General features: G+C 40.0%; 1 protein-coding gene across 13 annotated transcripts in view; it reads left to right on the top strand.

The window, feature by feature from the left end:
* fbrsl1 (fibrosin-like 1) overlaps window positions 1–20,207 on the top strand; it is a 285,663-nt gene that overhangs the window by 76,080 nt on the left and 189,376 nt on the right. For all 13 annotated transcript variants that reach the window (XM_026188504.2, XM_026188506.2, XM_080309339.1 and 10 more), the window contains exon 2: window positions 9,020–9,244. In XM_026188504.2, coding sequence (XP_026044289.1) covers window positions 9,020–9,244 — 225 coding nt within the window. The remainder of the gene's footprint in view (window positions 1–9,019; window positions 9,245–20,207) is intronic.

Raw genomic sequence — 20,207 nt, 5'->3', positions numbered from 1 at the left:
ATTAATGGATGGATATAGGACAGTATATCAAGACTCACTTGCTGTATTAACACAGTGGCAATGAGGAGGAATCTTGATCTTATCCTTGAAATGCAGAATATGTGTCTGTCGTCTCATATTTCCTCAGTGTTTGTCTGAGGTGTTAAACAGATTTGAAGCCCATGTTTATTGTTGTACTGTACCACCCTGTTATTGCCGCATTCCCGTATTCTTCTCCCCTCAGCACCCGCTGGCCAGATGGTGTCACTCCAGGAGCTAATTCAGCCCTTGAACATGTGTGGTGCACAAACACACTTCCACCAGAATACACAAGCTTGAATAGTACTCAGATATACAAGCACTTCCACATATACTCTAAATATACTCTGACTGCGAAATGTGCAGTGGTACAAGTCAGGGGTAATTTTGGCATTCATAATTCACCCTTGACCTCTCACAGTCGCATAAATATTCATCAGCGGTGCATGTTTACATAAGCACATAAACAAGCATTAGGTTGCATAGCAATAAGAAGACTTAAAGGGTAATAAAAGCAGCAGTTTCGTTCTGTGGTCACACACACAGCTGGTTCAAAAACTGCAATCAGATGGGTGCAGAGAACAATAAAAGAGAGGCGCGGGAATGCAGCTGAGAGAAGGAATGGGGAGTTATCACCACCTGCACACACACTCGGCATATAGCAGCATTGCTGTCAAGAGGAATGCCCAAGCCAAGAGCCACTGGAAGAGCACACAACAGGCTCCAAAACTGTTAAAACATCCAGATACTAGAGATCCCCCTTGTGCCTGTTTTCATGCACATTTTCATTTGCTTTTCGAAGTTTGAGAGCAGCTGGTTTCAGTTAATATCTAACAAAATACTTGTTCAGAATTTCAATGGTCTCTTGTTGCTGCTACAAATTGTCACTTGTAGTGCTGCTTATAAAGGAGCCTGTTTGTGTGGCAAAGCAAACTTGACAACCTTAATAGTGCTACAGATATGATACAAAATGTGATCCAAAAGCCACACTTGTTAGTAGCACTAATGGAAGTGCATAGCCATATGGATTTTTACACAATAATGGAAACGTTTGAAAGCTATGATATACAGACATGTTAATGTCAAGGAAAAAAATATTGACAGAGATCTGAAAGAGAGGCCTGCCTGAAGGTTAGCTTCTGTCAACTAGTATAGCTGCATGCTAATCCTTCGTGGCTAAACCCCTACAAATTCTCTTTATTTCTCTGTTCTCACACAACACACCGCATACAGGAAGACTAGCTTACATTAAATAAGAGAAAATACATCAGATCACTTAACAAAAGCTGAAGTAGGTGTGGTGTATTTACTCTATGCTCTAGTGCAGCGTGCTCACTGCAGAAACATGCGCTTTCTCTCGTTCACAGCCTGATAATCTCCTTGGCACAAAAATGTCTTCTCACGTCTTTTACCTTTGAGGCAAGAGCTTTCTGATTGTGTGCTTTGAGGAAAAACAGGGCGTCTGAGTAAATGAGCATATGCTCTAAGTTCACCAAAGGTGCGTTTGATGTAGCTGACAGCAGCATAAACAGCAGGTGTGTGTTCCACTTTGTCTGAACAGTGTCACATGACGAACACTTCTAAAGGGAGCAGGCATGATTAAATCAATCCCGTCTACAACATGACAAATCAAGGTGATTTATTGGACATGCCAAGAGCTGCAATAATGTGTAGAGAATCAGTACAACAGCTGAGCAATAAATCTACACAACCAGACCTCAGCCAGCCTAAAGGCAGCTAAACAGTGCAAAAGTGATGCAACAAAGGACTCTGCTCGCTGCTTTTATGTCATGTGGAAAGAAAGGCTTAAATTTTGCATTCTTACTAAAAAAATACACAGACACAAGCAAAAGCTAAATTGTGGTGAAAGATCCAGCTCGACTCAACGTTCAGGATCTTTTGGTGACCTGAGAGTTCAGTATGAGTCAACTGGAGAATCAGTCCTGATATAATGACCGAAAATGTGATATTTTCAAGTCAAGCTTCATAAAAAATGTTTGCATAAAAATTTAAATCCATACTTAATACATTGTACAGTGTATTTAAAGGTCTTCTTTTAATGTGTTGTACATTGTTTTTAAAGAGTATATGGAGGTGGGTTTAAATCATGCAAATTTCAGGTATAATTGTTTAAGATTTCTGAAAGCTTATTATAATGATTTTATTATACACCTTCTGGTTGTAGATGTACAGCAGCAGCCACTATTTAAGGTGATTTTTGCACTTTCCAGTCATTTTTAAATGCAGATTTTGTTATCTTCGGACTTTATCAGTGTGTTAAATACACTTCCTTCCACATAAATTTGCTTGCTTCTTTTCTTATTGATTTAATTGGATGCAAATATGTAAGAGAGATATTTTAGTATTACTACTAAAAAATAGATGCAAGGCACGGGGGTTTCCTCAGGGCAAACAAGGCAATCAGTGCATCATCATCTAAAAGTTAAAACATATCATATCAAAGTGATCACTCTCCTTACATCTTGAACAGCATTCAGTGCCATAAAGCATCTCGAGCTGAGCATCTCCATCATCCTTAAATTACTGCCATCTTGTGCTCACGTGTAATGTGGTCTTTGTCGGCCCCTCCCTGAGCCTGTTCCTGCCAAAGGTGTCCTCCTGTTAAAAGGGAGTTTTTCCTTCCCACTGTCACCAACTGGTTGCTGATAAAAGGTTGTCTGGTTGTTATAAGGTTGTAAGGTGTACCTTACAATAAGAAGCGCCTTGAGGCGGCTGCTATTGTGATTTGGTGCTATTGAATTCAATTGAAATGAATTTTGAATGAACGAATGAGCCTTCATAGAGAAGACTCATATCACGAAGAGGGGACAATAACATCTGCCATGTGAAGTGTGACAAAACAGGCGTGTTAAACAGATATAAGCTCCACCAGCCTGATTAGCATGTATATAAGTAATCTCTTAGTATAACTAGCTGTTTGCCATTAATATTTTAATCCCTCTGTAGATATTGACTGTTAATCATGACACACAGTTCTCAAGCCTTTAAATTTAGCTGTGATTTTTTTTTAAATAATATGTTTTAATATGTTTTTTAATTTCAATATGTAGGGCCTGTTTTTCTGAGCTCACAAGAAGCTGTTATTTTACAGATAAATGTGGTCCTGACAGGACAGCCCAACTACAAATACATGATTTTATAGAATACTTGACAATCTTAAACACCTGTGGAAATATAATTTATGTTTAGATTAATGCACAGAGTATATATGGTAAATGGCCTGTATTTGTATAGCGCTTTACTAGTCCCTAAGGACCCCAAAGCGCTTTACATATCCAGTCATCCACCCATTCACACACACATTCACACACTGGTGATGGCAAGCTACATTGTAGCCACAGCCACCCTGGGGCGCACTGACAGAGGCGAGGCTGCCGGACACTGGCGCCACCGGGCCCTCTGACCACCACCAGGTGCACGTGCAGGTGTCTCGGACTGTAAAAGAAGAAAAGACACAAAGCTCAGTCAGCTTTAGTCACTTTGCAGCACCTCGGTGAAACGTACAATGCTATTTGGAAGTATATAATTGATAGTTTTCCCACAACTCCATTGAAGAGCACAGGAGCTGTGGCAGCCAGCCCTGCAATCTCTGTGTGGTACCGCTTAATGTCAAGGGAGGTGTACCCTGCAGAGCTCTTTGTGTCTCCTAAATAATTACTAGCCTTAGAAAGAAGAGAGTTCCGTGGAGAAAGCATGATGATAATGTGCACCAGACACTACTAAGTGTCTTCATCTCCCTTTCTCTTTCTGCACACTGTCTATTTTGTGAAACTCTGGCTTGTGTATGCCTCATGAAGACCCCGTTACCCTTTGCAAGAAACCTCAGGGTTGCTGACATTCCTCTGTGCAGAATGCATAAACCCTCCTTTGGGAACTAAACGTGCTTCCACAGTGGATCTCAAGGTCCCAGCATAACCATGTAAAGCCATGCGCTTTATTGTTAGCGGAAAGGAAACCTGTGTTGGATTTTATGCACTTGTACCCACACAGATACACACACATAAACACACTCCACTCCCCATGCAGCCTGGAACAGCAACAAAGCTCTCCCATTCTGTTGCCAGGGTAACGTGGCCGGGTCAAACCAGTCGAGCGGTCTCTCCTGTTCCAGGCTGAGACCCCCCCACCATCACCGTATCTCTCCCTCTCTCTCTGTGTTCGTCCTTTTTATCCTCTCCTCTCTCCCGCTCTTTTGTCAGCCCCACTGCCTCATCATATCTTAAACCACGTCTTCTCTACTGCTGAGGTCACTGTCACTTTTCTATCCTAGGCAGAACAAGGTAAAACGAGAGAGATTCACTACTTTGACCACTAGTTAAAAGCTTCACAGATGAATAGCAAGGCTTTTAACATTGTATAAAAAAGTAGACACGACATCAGGGGAATAAAAGAAGGCTGCAAGTTATGTTTACATACTAGGCTTGCATAGGCCTTAAAGGTAAAGAAATGCTATGATGAATGTTAGACCTTCACCTGGTGTACACTGAAGTGCACTTTCACCAGCTAGTAAGCTCCGTCACAATTATCTGCATCAGTATTTTATTCTTTTGATTTGTAAATGTTTTTAACAGTACACAGTGTGATACACTGCTCCATTGTGTGCAGAAATAATTTCATAACCATTTCATAAAAGAAAAACCCTACTTCAGGCCTTTGAAATATGGAAATGATATCACAACTAAGCTGTTGCTGGCAGACACGGTGATGAATTACCCTTCTACTCCTGGAGCTATTATAGATCTGTTGTCTGAGGCATGGACTGAATAAATGGAAATAACACACACAAACAATTAAAATCAGTTTATTTAGAATGCAGCAGACATGAGACAGCAATGAGAGCAGGTGCAAATGCTCTAAACAAAATCTAATTGCTGTGTGCTTGAGCTTGAGCTTCTGATAATGCGATTAACAGAAGCTGTAATGCTGGCAAACACAAAACTAGACTGAGAAGCATGACACATTTTTATGTGTAGATCTACATCCTTTACTCTCACTGTAGCGCTGTGTAGTACATTTTGCCTCCATTGAAATGGCATCTATAATTCCTCAGTGGTATGTTGTGAGATCTATGCAAGAGGCTGCAGAAATTAATACATGTTGATATGACTTAACACTGCAATATATTGTTTGCATGCCTCTGGCGATGATCTGTGTTTTCTTTGGAGTGGCAGCTGCTCAGCATACTGCCCTTGAGGCACTGCCACAACCTGCCACACTATATTAGCAAGAAAGTTTGAGTTTTGAGCAGCTGATATTTATTTACTCCTGAGGCATATTTGTGTTTTATTAGTTTGCATTTCACTTGAAACAGACATGTAGCATGAAGGTCAAAGAGATAGTGGTGAGATGTTTGAAGCTTCACCAGATTCAAGTTGGATATGCACTATGTGCGTAAATTGGTGTTGCACCTAGTGTTTGGTTTTCTGGCTTTAAATAAGATGTGTATTTGATCACATATTAATGGTTTACTGCAGTCAAACTAAAAAGAATGTGCAGCAATGTTATATTCGGTAGTCCTTTCATTTTTAATGATTTAAGGATTCTCTGTTTTCTATTATGTGGATTAGAAAATATCAAAAGAAAACCTCAGTAATATTGCTAGATTTGGTTTAAAGGTAGCTGAGTTTATTATGATAGACAATAATAGATGAAAGTGGCAGGGGAATGGTTCGATTTTGTGAGGGTTTAAAATGTAGAAACAAACTTAATTATGGCTTTTTATCACTACAGGGGAGGATTTTCCTGAAGATAATGCTGATTTTCTAAGCCCACAAAGATGATACCAGTACAGTCAAAAAATGAAAGCTCTTTAAAGACAGATTTAAAATCAATGATTGCCATGGGAGGTCGTCTGTTAGTACCACCTGGATGTTGCATCTTGAGAAATAAATGTGTCTACTCGTGAGGAGAAAAGAGTTACTTTGAGTCGCCGTGTGATATCACACCACAGTGTGAACGTGTGGGCAGGGTAACGGCCGTTTGTGATGGGGTAAATATGTCACCCAGTGGAATAATACAAACTATAAATACCAGCACAATGATTTTAGTCCAGGCATATAAAGTGCATTTTAACTGCAACTATTTCTTGAGCTCTTAACAACGTACCATATGAAACATTCTTACAAGTTGAAGCAGAACCATCACACATGCAGAGCTGGGGTGTTCTTTCAGTTTTAACTTAAAATTTAATTTTCAACAAATTTTTATTTTTTTTTTATGTTTCCTACAAATTTAGGTTTCTATTAGTTTCTCCTGCAGACAAATACAAATAACATAAGCAGCTCCTTTCCAAGTGAGTCTTTCATCTTGAGGAACTGCCGTTTGGTATTCCACACTCTGCTCCACTTTCTGCAAGTTCTGGTTAGAGTGGCCCAAACCTCACAGAAGATCTCTAAAGCAGCGAAATAATAATGACTGCCAGCTACAGGGGAAGGTGCTGGAGTTGGGTTATGTGTAACCATTAGGCGTAATCCTTTTTGCAGAAGCAGTTGGGGGATATGGATATGCGGTGGGATGGCCTGGGACTAGCTGCTTAACATGGATTAAAATTTAAAAATAACAGTGAAAGGATTTTCCACTACTAAAGTGATGAGTGATAGCATCATTCTTTCAGACTTGGCTTGCCCACGCATAGCCTCAGATTGAACCTGAGATCTGTGGTCTCTGGTTTCTTTTACAAACAACCGTAGCACTCATCTTTTTAAACTTGTTTTTGTTTAAGTGTTTGTTCTTGTTGTTTACCATTCCTGTTGTGAAGCACTTTGTGATATTTATCTTGAAAGGTGCTGTGTAAATACTTGACTCGCTTTATTTACTATGCATGAAAAATGATAAATCCAATAAGATTCTACCCCATACAATAAGACTGATACATTAACTGTTTTCTTCTTAACAACACAACAAAACATTGTTGGTCTTATTTCATAAAGGACGTTTATATCCCAGTGAGGTTTACTGTGTAAAGTGACCTTTGGCTCAACAAACAGCTGATTCCTTTCACAATGAAAATGTGATTTCCCTGTGATCGGCAAGTGTTGTACCCACTCTTAAAAGGTGTGAGAGAAGAAATTCTTATACATAGAAAACCCTGTTTTTAAACAGCTCCTTTCATGAGGCGTGGAACTGCAAGCTCTGAAACAGTTCAGCTAGAAATATTTTCAGTGTAGGAAAAACACAATTTATGCAGGACTCCTGGGTTCCAACATAAAGGTGGGTTTTAGTTAGGTTCCTTTCTCTTGGCAGTTACATTTTTGGAGATTGATTTTTGTCCTCCTTTCTATGGGAGTATTGTTTTTTTTAAGTACCTGATACATAAACACCTTTTGTCACGGAAGGTGTCATTCATTAGCAGTTATGAGCCTAATGTGCTACCCATCTGCTAATCTCCCACCTTTGGAGTCGATAATTTGATTATTCATATGGAGCACAGATTCATCTGCAGTTAGGCTTAATGCTGCTGGCTGTGAACAGATGCTGAAATGTGAACTTGCAGCCCTCTGGCCTCAGCTCCATACGGCTTCCAACAGAGACGTGTTGTCCTGTGCCATTCAAACACACAGTAATGACCACCGGCAGCAGGACATCACCAGCTCAGTCTTATTTTCAGATATGGAAATAAGGAGCAGCTGAAGCCCAGGAGGAGGGAACAATTCAGACACTTGACACAGAAGTGAGGCAGACATCAGGGGTTGTCACGGAATAGGACTTGTGCATGTATGCCAACACGTGTGCGCTTTTTTATTTTATCATCTTGGCAATGGCTTTGACTTTACTCACTTGCCAGCTTTATTTGACCTTCCTTTGACCATTTGTGTCTTATTATGTGTTATAAGTATGAGTCTAGAACAGCTGATCTGTGCTATGAGATGGGTTCATAGCCATCTTGAGCTCAAAGTGCAGTATCTTGCAAGGAGGAGTTGTAGAATATGTCTTGTCTGTGCTCCCATTGATTATCCCGCCGGAATTACTGAGGTTTGGTTGTTCATAGAGGCATCACCAGCAGTTGAGGATCAAACTAGGGCTGCAGTTCATGGGTAATTTCATTATTGATGCTCATTCTTTTTATTTAAATTGCAAACTAAAAAATCCACTCATGTGAGCTGTTCACCCATCTCTCCTTAGAAACTCAGTTGTTTGTGGCAGCTTGAAGAGATCCTGAGGCTGAGCATATGTGAAGGCTAACCATCAAACTTTACCTCAGCAAAACCTTTTAACATAGAATATTATTCATCTAACGTTTCGTACAGTTTTACCAGTGTAGTGACTTCAGTAACAAAAGCCGCAGCCACGTGGCTCTGTTATACGTGTTGGGCATAAAATTGGGGAGGTGAGGACGAGCTACCGCTGTATAACATACCAGCAACTTAGAAACTGTCTTTAAATTCCAATAAACAAACACTGCTTTCATACAGGGCATTGCTGAAGCATGAAATCAACAACTAACAAGGTTAAAGGGGGATACTGTGTGGTCATAGACTAAATGTAAAGCTGCTGTATTTTCTCCAGTGTGTGTTAAAGCAGCACTTCATATCACAAGCTCATTATATCTGAGCCATAAAGTGATTATAGGCTCCAGTAAGGCATTGTTCTGCTGCTGACAGGATTAAATATGACTTTAGAGAGAGGGAGCGTCACTGCTCTCTGCTCAAGTGTTTGCTTGCTTTGTATAAGCCAGAAGTGAAAGGGGCCGCACACTTGACTATTTGCCAGCTGCGGTACACCCTCCCTCTGTTCTTTTGCACATTTATCTCCTGCCAGTTTGTATATCCATCTAGACCTGTCTGCTTTGTTCTCGTTGAAGGATTCAAAGAAAATCCTTGAGACACCAAAGGCTGTAAATCTCAGTGTGACACTGATCAGTATCTGTCATTCAGTGCAAGCACAGAATTATTTGAGATTCACTACTGCTGACTTGATCTAGTTTAGTTTCTTTGATTAATACTACGTAATTGCCAAGTTCTAACAAAATCTTTTTCTGCAGAAGAAGAGTGGAGTTGTGAAGACGCAAGAGAAGAAGGAGAGGTGGAAGGAGAAAAAGGCGGCAAAGCGTCAGAAGAAGGAGGACGAGGAGGTGGAGGAGGAAGAGGAGAATGTTCAGCCAGTGGTGGATCCCCTGGAGAACGGCTTCCTTCATCACGCCCAGCGGGAGCAGGAGAGGATGAATGAGAGGCTGCTGAAGAAGACTTATTCCAAGAAGAACAAAATGGTTAGTGTGTGCCTGCACGGCATTTTAAAGTCAAAATATCCCACTGGCTACAAGTTCAAGTAAAGTTACAAAGGTTGCATGCATGTTGCATGGATTCTTGGCTTGTGTTTTGCTGACAACAGAACAGAGACTTGCACTCTGTCCATGAAGGAAGAGGAGGCGGATGCTTGGGCAGAGTTTGAATCTAATTTAAAAGGCAGACTGCAGACTGTCTTTTTCTCCAGATGCTTTCCATCCTTATCCAAATCTAATGTAAAATTTGAAGATGTTGAGGGAATGGATATTATTGTCAGCTGCTTTACTGATTCTTGCGTTCACTGGGACTTTGCAGTGTTATGGATGTCGCTTTATGTAGGAGACATGAGTTATCTCTGTCAATGAGCAAACCTTATTCAGTGTCCAGAACTAGAGAAAAATCATTAACTCCAAAACATTGTGGACTTCTCACCGATAAAGTCACTTTTACTTAGGCAGTATTGAAAAATGGTATATGGCATTTTAAAATTAAAGTGGTTCTCATTATCTTTGATATCATATTTGTATGAAAGGGCTTTGTTCCTTCCTTATTCCTGTAGTTAGAAATAGTGTTTCTCACATTTTTGATTGTCTTGAGTTTAATCTTTGGCTTTTCTTTTGCTGCTGGCTAATGAGACTTTCTTCAGTGGGCAACCTACAGGCAATCTTCTGGTGACTAAAGGTTTTTGGTGCACCACCTAGCAACCATTTGCCAACCTGTAGGATATACAAATTTTTCACTTGCAACTGGTGGTTACCAGAGAGTCACCAGCCTTTCTGAATGGTTGTTTAGATAGTTTAGTTTATTAAGATCCCCATTAGCACCTGCAATAGCAGTAGCTACTCTTCCTAGGGTCTGACTAAAACATTCTCATACATAAAAGACGTACTAGGGCTTTAGCAGTTAATTTCACAGTCGCTGCCTGCAACGTCTAGGACTCACTAGCAATTAGTCAGGTTTTTTACACATAGACTATATGTAGAATATTCATAGAGTCTATAGTTGTGAAATGTGAGTATGGTTCACTTTAACTTAAGCCTGAACAATACCCATAAATTATATGTCACTTGATCTACTGTCAGTTGCATGTGCATTGTAAATATGCCACCCATGCTATAGCTGCTTGTTCTGCTGTCAAACTTATGCCTGAATGAACTTGTGAAAACACGAAGTAATAAGTGATCCAAATATGAATGACAGAATTCTTAACATATTGAAGCCAACAGTGTTACACAGCCCACATCTGCCTCACTAAGATAGCCCATCTGTGTGTTAACAGTTTGTTTAAATGGGTGGATATTTTATGCTCCAGTCCAAAGCCAAGATCCACCATAGTGTTGTTAAGGATAAAAGAGGAAATGTCGTCAGGAAGCCAAACGAAATAATGAGGCTATGTAGCCCCGAGGCCTCCTCCACAGACAAAAATATCTCTCTTAGATAAGATTTCCTTAGGAAGTTAACTTGGCTGAAAATGAGTTTGGCTGGGATATTTAGTTTGCTAAGAGACAGTTAAAAATTATGCATTTAGCTGATGCTGTATTTGAAATATACTGCAATTACTGAACCAGATCTACATCCCAGTACAGATAATAACTCCATAATGTCAGCAAAATGCTGCTGTCAAGTGAAAAAACCTTTTAACTTCTGCTTTGTAGAATTATGTTTTGAAGCATGTTTTTAAGCAGAGAGTAGGGATTAGATCTAAACCTAGAAGAAAAATAAAGTTATCATTTTTTAAATCCCTTTTATTTCTCCTTTTCAAATAATACCCATTAGTAACATTCTCCCTAGGAAAAACCCCGATCTTTGATCTTGAACCACTTCCACAAAAATTATTTTATCCTCAGACTATAGCAGCGTGGCTGTCGGCCAAACCACACATCTACAGAGAATGTGTTTGTTTTGGGTTTTTCTGTTCAGATGCTAATCAAAATGACCATATCTTTGCTTAATGTAGTAAAATATTAAAACATACATAGGAAATCATAATAGCTACAAATCTGCTTCCAGTCCATTTGAAAATGGAGCTACAGGCAATACTCCTAAAAGACTGTATACCATAAATAATCCAGTACTGCAGTTATGTGGTCTAATGCGACAACAGCGAGACCAATTCAGGCAGGGACTCTATCAGGGATCCACAGAAATGAATCGGCTCCTTATAAACATAAACTTTTCAGGTGTTTCAACTCCTGAAGGCAGAGGGATCGCACACATCTAAATCCCCATAATAAACACCTCAACCCTATGATCAGTAAATAACTATTTTCCCAGCTGTATAAATCCACGAAGTACCTCTGGCTACATGTGCCCAGGTATTTGCTTGTTACTTAACCTTGTTTAACTTTTAAACCTTCCAATCCCTTCCCCTTTCCTTCTATTAGTTGTTTTCTTTATCTTAGTGTCTGGCTGAGGAATACTGTGAGCTTCTGACTTCTGTTCTTAAGTATGCCTTTAATCCATAACTATAACCCCCAACTCCCAGATATATTAAGTTGTATCCATATGGTATGGAAAACAGCACACAGTTGCAGTCAAAATCACAATACAAATAAATTATGTTGCATAACTAATGCATTACCTAACACCATGAAATATGAAACAACTCCTTTGCAAGTTCTGTAATTAGCATTTAGAAAGTTGCTGAATGGCTCATCAGCGCTTTAATTGTAGGTACAGTTGGTGTTTGTGCAAAACCTGCTTTGCATCTACCCGCCTGCTCCAGTAATAGAATTTTAAGAGGTTTACCAATATAATCTGTGCGTGTGACAAGCAAGAGGATATTTCACAATAATTACACCACACAATATAGTTAGAGCCTACAGACATTTTAATTGTTTTCATTTCTGTTTATCAAATACTCTCATATATCCACAGGTTATTGCATTGCACAGCAAAGCACCTACTCTGTCACCATCTTTTCATATATTTACGAGTCTATCCCTCACGTTTCAAGAGATAGTTAGCGTTAGTGTGTTTTCAAGGGTGGCTCACAATGATCACAGTCGGTATAAAAGTTTAATACCAAAGCCTCGCTTCATTTTTGTGACTCTCAAGTGATTATTTACAAGGAAGTACTGTAGATATAAGAGGTAAGGAATACAATAGACTGAAAAATCTATTCAAACTCTGTTTGCATTCACCTGTTTGTCTTTACTGTGGAATTCCATGCATATAAAACATATCTGCTTCAGATGGATTGGGCTCTGCCTTATTTGTACGTAATCTGTTCATAACTATTCCCACCTTTTATACTACTCTTATCTGTATATAATCTGCTCCTATTGCACTTACTGCTCTTGCACTTCTGATTAGATGCAAACTGTATTTCGTTACCCTGTATGTATACATGTGTAATGAACTACAACATTCGTGCTGTTATTTACAGACACATTTATCAAGATAAGTTAACAATAGCATGAGCACATTTACACTTAGTTATGTATGGGCGTACTGTAAATTGTTCCATATAACAAAGGAGACTTTGGATTTGCACATGTAAATAAAAGCTTTCTGTAATAACAAGAAAGGAGCAGCCACCCTGCTTTAAAGCAGGTGGTTATGTACAGTTGGGATTTTTCCTGGATGTGACACAGGCTTATTTACAGTTTTAGAAATTTTCATTCTAATAAATTGTGACAAATACGTAACCTTTAGTAACTAATACATGTACTTCATAGTGATCGAATATACTGAGAGTTTCCACCACCATATCACCCAAAGTACACTTTTTCTCCTAAGGCCTTTACTCTGCCCTCCTCTCTGTCCAGCTTAGTTTTTCCTGCCCATATCTCTTGCCGTCTCTTCAGTTAGAGCAGGTGTCTCTAGTGTATGTCACCCACTATGATCTGCAGGCGAGGTGATGTGTCGATCTCCTTGAGGCACCCTGTGGTGCTAGAAGCTTGCCGGAGGACAGAAGCTGCAATGTCAGAGCAGAGTTTGTCACTGGGGAACAAGGATGACACTTGATCCAATTAGAAGACATGTCAGTACCTCAAGAATGGTTAAGTGTGTGTGTGTGACTTTGTCTATATGCACACCAAGGTCTAAGCTTTCTTGTTCCCATCTCAGTCACTCCATGGCAGAAGCCATTTTTGCAACAGTCCAATGTTGTTTACTGATGTTGTTGTCAGCGTCGAGGTTTTTTGATGTCCAGGACGGACATTGTTTGAATTGGGCAGGATAGTTTGCATCTGTTGTTGTGCTTGTTCTTTCAGCTCCTCCCTCCTCCTCACCCTATCCCTGCCATCCTCTTCTGTCACATGAGCCGTGTGTTCACTGCATCCCGAATCTTCTCTGTGTCCAGCAGCTTCATCTTTATCATCCTTTGTCTAATATATCCACTGTCCCTACTCTACACATGACCAAAGCATCTCGGCCTTGCCTCTCCAACTTTGCCTCCAAACTGCTCAACGTGAACTTGTCCCTGTGATATACTCATTTCTGCGGCTGTTCGTTCTGGTCACACCCAGAATCTTCAAAATTGCCACCTGCAGCTCTGCCTACTCTCTTTGCTATCACCAGTGTGTGTGTGAATGCGTGAATGACTGAATGTAGTGTAAAGCGCTTTGGGGTCCTATGGACTAGAAAAGCGCTATACAAATGCAGGCCATTTACCATTTACCATTTTCTCTAGATCCACAAAGACGCACTTAAGCTCCTTCTGGGCTTCTCTATGCTTCTCCATAACTCTCAAAGCAAATACGGCATCTTTGGTGCTCTTTTTCAGCCTGAGGCCACAGCCTGCTTACTGATAGTCCCCTCTCTTCTTAACCTACTTTCAAGTCTTTCAAATATCTTGGTGGTATGGCTCATCAACTTTATTCCCCTGTAGTTACTCCTGCTCTGCAGATCACCCTTGATCATTCTTGAAAATCAGTACAGTTCACTTCTCTGTTCTCTATTCCTGAGACATCCTCTCGCTCTCCAGGATTAATGTTAAAACAAGCAAACTTTAAAATACATACTAATGAAAGTCTATAACGCTTCAAAGAACCATACCTCGTTATAAGCTCAAACTATTTTCTAAGAAAATAATAAAACAAACAAAGAACAAAACAGAATAACACGGCTTTAAATATAACACATCCACCTGTCGAAGGCAAAGCATTATTAGAGTACGAAAGTTAAGGCAATATCCATAAACATAAAAATAATAGAAATATGTTTTATCACTGCTGTAAGACTTTGGAAACACCGGTTGCAGACCACAGCAGCGTGCTGAAGGGGTCATGAATAACACATAATGCTAACTTGCCCATGCACGCATTCACTTCACCATTAATGTCCATTAGCACTTTGCGTTCTACAAACCCTGCTAACAACGTGATATAGCAACGCATCTCTGGATGCTCTATTATTAGGTAGCATCCTCCACATCCCCATCCAGCCTTTTATTAGCAGCCAGCCTGTGAAAATGAAGCTAGCACCCTACATGCTCCTGTCATAGTCTAGCTGCTTCAAGACTACTTTCCCAGCTTCATATCAAAGTATGTGTATACGTAGTAAACCAGCTGGAGACAGATCAGATTAGCTGAGGCATTAACAGTGCATCGGAGCATGGTTCAGGGGCAGTTTGAGAGCTGTGATATACAGTACGCAAGAGCACCGCTATGCATCAGCAGTGGTGCAGCGGTAATGGAGGGTTGCGATCAGGATGAGTGATAACACTGTAAGGCTGGTTGTTATCTGGTGAGCAGCGACCCTGAGCGGTAGCAGTTCATCTCATAATATCTCTCTGGGCTAACCGCACTTCAAACTGGGAATAAGGTTCAAATGGGCATCAAGGTGAATCCTCCTGACTGTGTCTTACTGTGAAAGTTGGTGACCTGCAGTTTATTGTTGTTGATAACAACACTTACTTTGGTTGTGTTCATAGAGAAAACAGCTGCTAGATGAATCGAAGTAAATTACTGTTACCATAAAGAAGCTGCTCACTTTGGCAAGAAGGTACAAGTTTTGCAAAAAGAATATCTTTATTCTCCCGAGGCTTGACCTCTCACATCATGGCAATGTTGCTTATAAAGTTGTCATTGATTGAGAGGCTGTTGTACGTTTAATGAGATCAGACCTAAAATATGGAATCCTTGATGCAATTACAGGGCTGGAAAGCTTGTAAGTAGTAGTGTGATAGAAAAGGTCTTTATTCCTGTTTCTCAGGTTAACACTGCAATTTAACAAGGAGCATTATTAGAGGAGTGGATAATGAGGTAGGCTGCAGAGGTGTCTGCAGGCAGAGTGTGTGCGCGTGTGTGGGAGCGCATAGAGAACGACAGGGATGAGCAAAGGACTAGTAAGAGACCTTGACAGATGAATTGGGTAGCTGTATGTAACCTGAATATGTATGCATGATTGCATAGCAGATAACTGTCATTGCGACATGAACAAAAAGCAACCGTGAGAACACACAAATGCCTGTACAAGCAAGAAATACGTGACTAAAAAACTGTTTCACTGAGGGATTTTTTTAATCAGAACTTGCTCTTGGCTGGCTTACCTGTGAATCCTCAGTATTAGAGTATTTTATTGTGTCGTGTTACCTTTGTTGAATTAAACATCTTAGTCATTTGTACCTGATAACTTTGCATGCTGAGATTATCAAAAGCAAAGTGGGCTGCGTAAGCTGTACCAACACAGAGCAGAGACCTTTAATTCAATAGGTTTCGTGCTATTTTTAACACACTGTAGATTCTGCAGCCTTTTTCACAAATATTATCAAGCTGTACTTTGTCATTCCCCAGCTGTGTCAGTAACCTGTTCCAGACCACATTCACAAAATCATTGTTTTTCGAATGTGGTTTGTTAGCATTAACCATGGTTTAAAGGCAGTGTTTCAAACTGAAGACAGCTCATTTAGGATTTATTTGCTGTACGTGTAGCTACACATTGGGAAGGTTTAAAAGAAATGATTTATGACTAGCGGACCAAGAAATTACATAACTGAACATTTCCATAGTTTACAGCACAGCTAATAGAATACTAGCATGTGAATTACATACAGTAAATAAGAACAGAAAGAACAGAATAGAAATCAGACTGACTGTTTACTGAAGAGCAAATATATCGCCGTAATAATTTCTCTACTAGTAACACATATTTTATAAGCTAATCTGATACTGATCCTGGTAGATGATATATAAGAGTCAAGACCTTCTGCACATGATAAAAGTACATTATTCAAATTCATTACATTCCTGGCAAGGGGGGCAGTGAACTCCTGTTCCTGAGATAATTTTCCTGTATGAATATGCGTCTCGTGTCATGATCCGACTGTGTGCAGGCAGGAAATGGACCCAAACGCAAACTCACTAGAAACAGGATTGAACTCAAAATGGCAGCTTTTATTGCTGAACCAAGAACGTCTACAAGACCTAAACTGAGAAGAATCTAACAAAACACACACAGGGAGACGCAGGGAGCAACACACAGCATGATCACAACACTGACACAGAGACACACAGGGCTTAAATACACTGGGAAATAACGAGGGGACTGAGACACAGAAGGGGAGCACAGCTGGGAGAAATCGGACATAACGGCACCCAAGGGAAGCGAAACTCAAGACATTCGCGTAGGACACAGACCTTCAAAGTAAAACAGGAAACGTAATATAGACGCAGACTTGAGTAGGGGAGACAGAGCAACTAAGAAACACAGAGAACAATAACAGGGAGACACAGAGGGCAGCTACGAAATACTCAGAGAACTAAAGAGAATACAAGAAAGCCAAACTAAGACACTAGACTAAAGAATAAACTGGGACAACAAAGAACTAAGATCATAATACAAAAACTCAGAGACACAAGAAACTCAAAACACTGGGCCACCGACCCAGGACGGTGACATCTTGAAGCATTTTCTTTTCTCTGTACGCTTTTTAAACTTTCCTAAATACCATCTATTTTTGTGCCGCAGACGGACTGACCACAGATTAGGTGAGAGGAGCCAAACTTGTCCCCATGGGTTTCCACTGGGGTTGGTTATGTTGACTTTGCCTGGGATGCTGGGGGAAGGCTGGGAATGGAGTCCCATCAGTGTTGAAACAGAGGTTGGGGAGGGCATAGAAGGATTTGGTGCCTACAGTCTGAACTAGTCCAAAGACAGTTTAATTTGAAGCTCAGATTCCTGCTATGACTCATGTATCACATGGATACAAGGTCCATGCATGAATGTGGCTGTGATTGGAGCAAAGAATTCACTGAGTAGTTGCCTCTAGGAATATTTAGCCCAATCACCCCTCCACTCTTCAAGTGGAGCCTCCAAGCACCTTTAGCAAGAAGAGAAGAGGAGGTTATGTAGATACTGGAATACATCCAGAAATAAAGACAAGGGAATGACAAATAACAGCCAAACCTACACAACTACTGCACCAGCTGTGCTTAGTCAGGTGGATATTGCTCCGGACAGTGAGCAAAGATTAATGTCAGGCCATGTAAGGTGCTGGGTTGCTTCACTGTTGAGCTATAATCATGCACACATCCCACCACTTTTAACAAGTCATATTCATTGAGATACAGCAGGGCTACTTCAGAGCAGCCACTCTGGGGACAGTTAAACCTGCATGGGAACATTAAATTAGCAGAGGTCTGAAGTCATGCTCTGTTGGAGCTGGGGCTATTGCTCCGTGCAAGCATGGAAGTGGACCAGAGGCGAGGAGAAGCGCCTGCTGGATATACTGTTTTCTTTGTGATACTGCAGTATAAGGATAAGCGCATTATCTTAAAGTCATGGTTAATTTTGCATTGCAGTACAGAGTGTTTTCAGTGCAGTTGTTAGGTTTTATACTCAGGAGGCAGGTGTTAGCTGTAATAAATTTGTCAGGACATAATTTGTATGTGCTTTGCTTGCTGGCTAGTTGTGATTGCTTTCTTTTTTTATGTAATTTATTAAAGTGGGACCTCCCAAGCTACATCATATTCTGGTTTTGCATCTGCTGGAGAATCTGTAGCTATAGCAACAGATATATTGCTCCTGGTAGATGTTTAACTAGAGCAGACAGCAGGGAGAGACACTTTATTACATCTTGTGCTTTATGATTTGCTGGATCATTGTGGTTTATATTACAGTAATGTTTAGGGAGCTGTTCAAAAATGTGTGCTCCAGGAAATCTTGGGTATCTGGAGTCGTATTCCTCCAGCAAAGGCTTTCTGCCAAGCTGCGTCTCATAGTTTAAACAGCGAGTCATGTGAGGTCAGTTTTATTGCAAAAGGCTTTTTATCAAACAGGCTTATCACAAAGGTCTTGTACAGATGTAAACAAGAAATGAGATTGCAAACTGTGTGAGTGTGTGTGTGTGCCATTTGCAATGCTCACTTTTAACAAAAACAATCTATCTCTAAATCTACCTCTTACTAGAGTTGTCACAGGAAGCACACTGTCGCTTTGAACCTGAGCAGCCTTTAACAGGCACTGAACGCCACACTTCAGTTCACCGCAGGGGAGCAGTGAACAAAGTGTTAGAAATGAGGTCGTTCAGCCCAGATTCTCAGATTGTGTTGCCTTTCATGTCATTTCAGACCGATATGTTAAAGTCAACCGATCCAGGCTTTTTTTTAACGTAAATATGAATGAGGAACCGTCACGAAATGTTGCCAACTGAAGTTATGATTAGGATCATTGGCATTATAGTGCAGTAGCCTTTGCATTTCCTCATTACACGTGTTAACCATTTATTGGATGAGGAACAATATAAGGTGAGTTGATTTGTTTTTTTATGTAATATGTAATATTCTCTCATAACCCTGTACGGCTGGAATTTTACATTTCCAAGTATTTCACTGAGTTCCCTGTAAAGTGTTACAGTTTTTTACAGCCGCTAGGACACAATTCTCAATACTTAGGTCACTTTTGCAAAACTCTTCACACAATCCTCCTAACTGACCGTCAGCTTGGCAAAGCAGTTCATTTCACATTCAAAATGCACTACAACTACCAAAACACTTCATTCAGGTCTCAAATAAACTCATTCTTCCAGAACACTAGCAAAGGTTGACAGCCGACAAACACACTTTGTCACCCACAAAACAATGACCTAAAAAACACTAGCAACATGTAGCATTACAGTGTTTTCTTGTGTAAAACAAGGACACATCTCTGTTTATAATTTCAATATATGTTACTGGAATGAATCAGACATCATGCAGAATTCGTTAATATTTGTTTATGTATTTTTTATTTTTTTGCACTAAGTAATCCCAAAATACAAGAATTTGTATACACACCATCCACTGATACACATACAATAGTAATGCTAATCTACTCGGTCTCCTCCATTTGGCCACAGGTTCTCATCCACATCACATCTTATGTCATCCAGGGCAACACACCTAGGAAAGAATCTTCTGGCTGCCAGAATTGAAGGAGTTGAAAAATTGAAGGAGTAACACCTGTGTAGATGTTCATCTACAATGAGAATCAGCTGTGGCTGGTTAAACTGCATTTTTAGATTTAAAATATGTTTCAATAAAATATTGCTGTTGGATTTTGCTGTCTTATTCAGTTTTGCATTGTGTTATTGTTTTGGCCATAAGTTTAACAGTTTTGAAAACAGTATGTAAGCACATGCAAAATGTCCTGTACGTACAAAGATTTTTGGCAGTTTTTGTGTCTGAGTGAGAAGATAATTCATGAAATTTGAGAGATGTAGTCATTGAATGCATTTTGTGCCAAAACAATGATAACTGATCCTCAGTTTAGCCCACATAGACTTCTGTTGTGCTCACTGTGTGAGGAGTTTTGCAAACGTGACCTAAGTATTGAGAAATGTGTCCTAGCGTCTGTAAAAGACTGTAATATGTATGTGGAAACTATTTAGTACTGTTTTTGAATCACTGCTCTTGTGCTTTTCTCTGTATATCATTTAAACAGAGTTTGGTGGCTGTCATAATAAAGTTTTATACATATATGTTTGTAGGTGGCACTTTGTGGTGCTTCCTATTTGTTACAGCA

The sequence above is a fragment of the Astatotilapia calliptera genome, chromosome 12, assembly GCF_964374335.1.
Source record: "Astatotilapia calliptera chromosome 12, fAstCal68.1, whole genome shotgun sequence".
NCBI lineage: Eukaryota > Metazoa > Chordata > Actinopteri > Cichliformes > Cichlidae > Astatotilapia > Astatotilapia calliptera.
The sequence above is the reverse complement of the archived record's forward strand: the minus strand, read 5'-3'. Positions and strand labels throughout refer to the sequence as shown.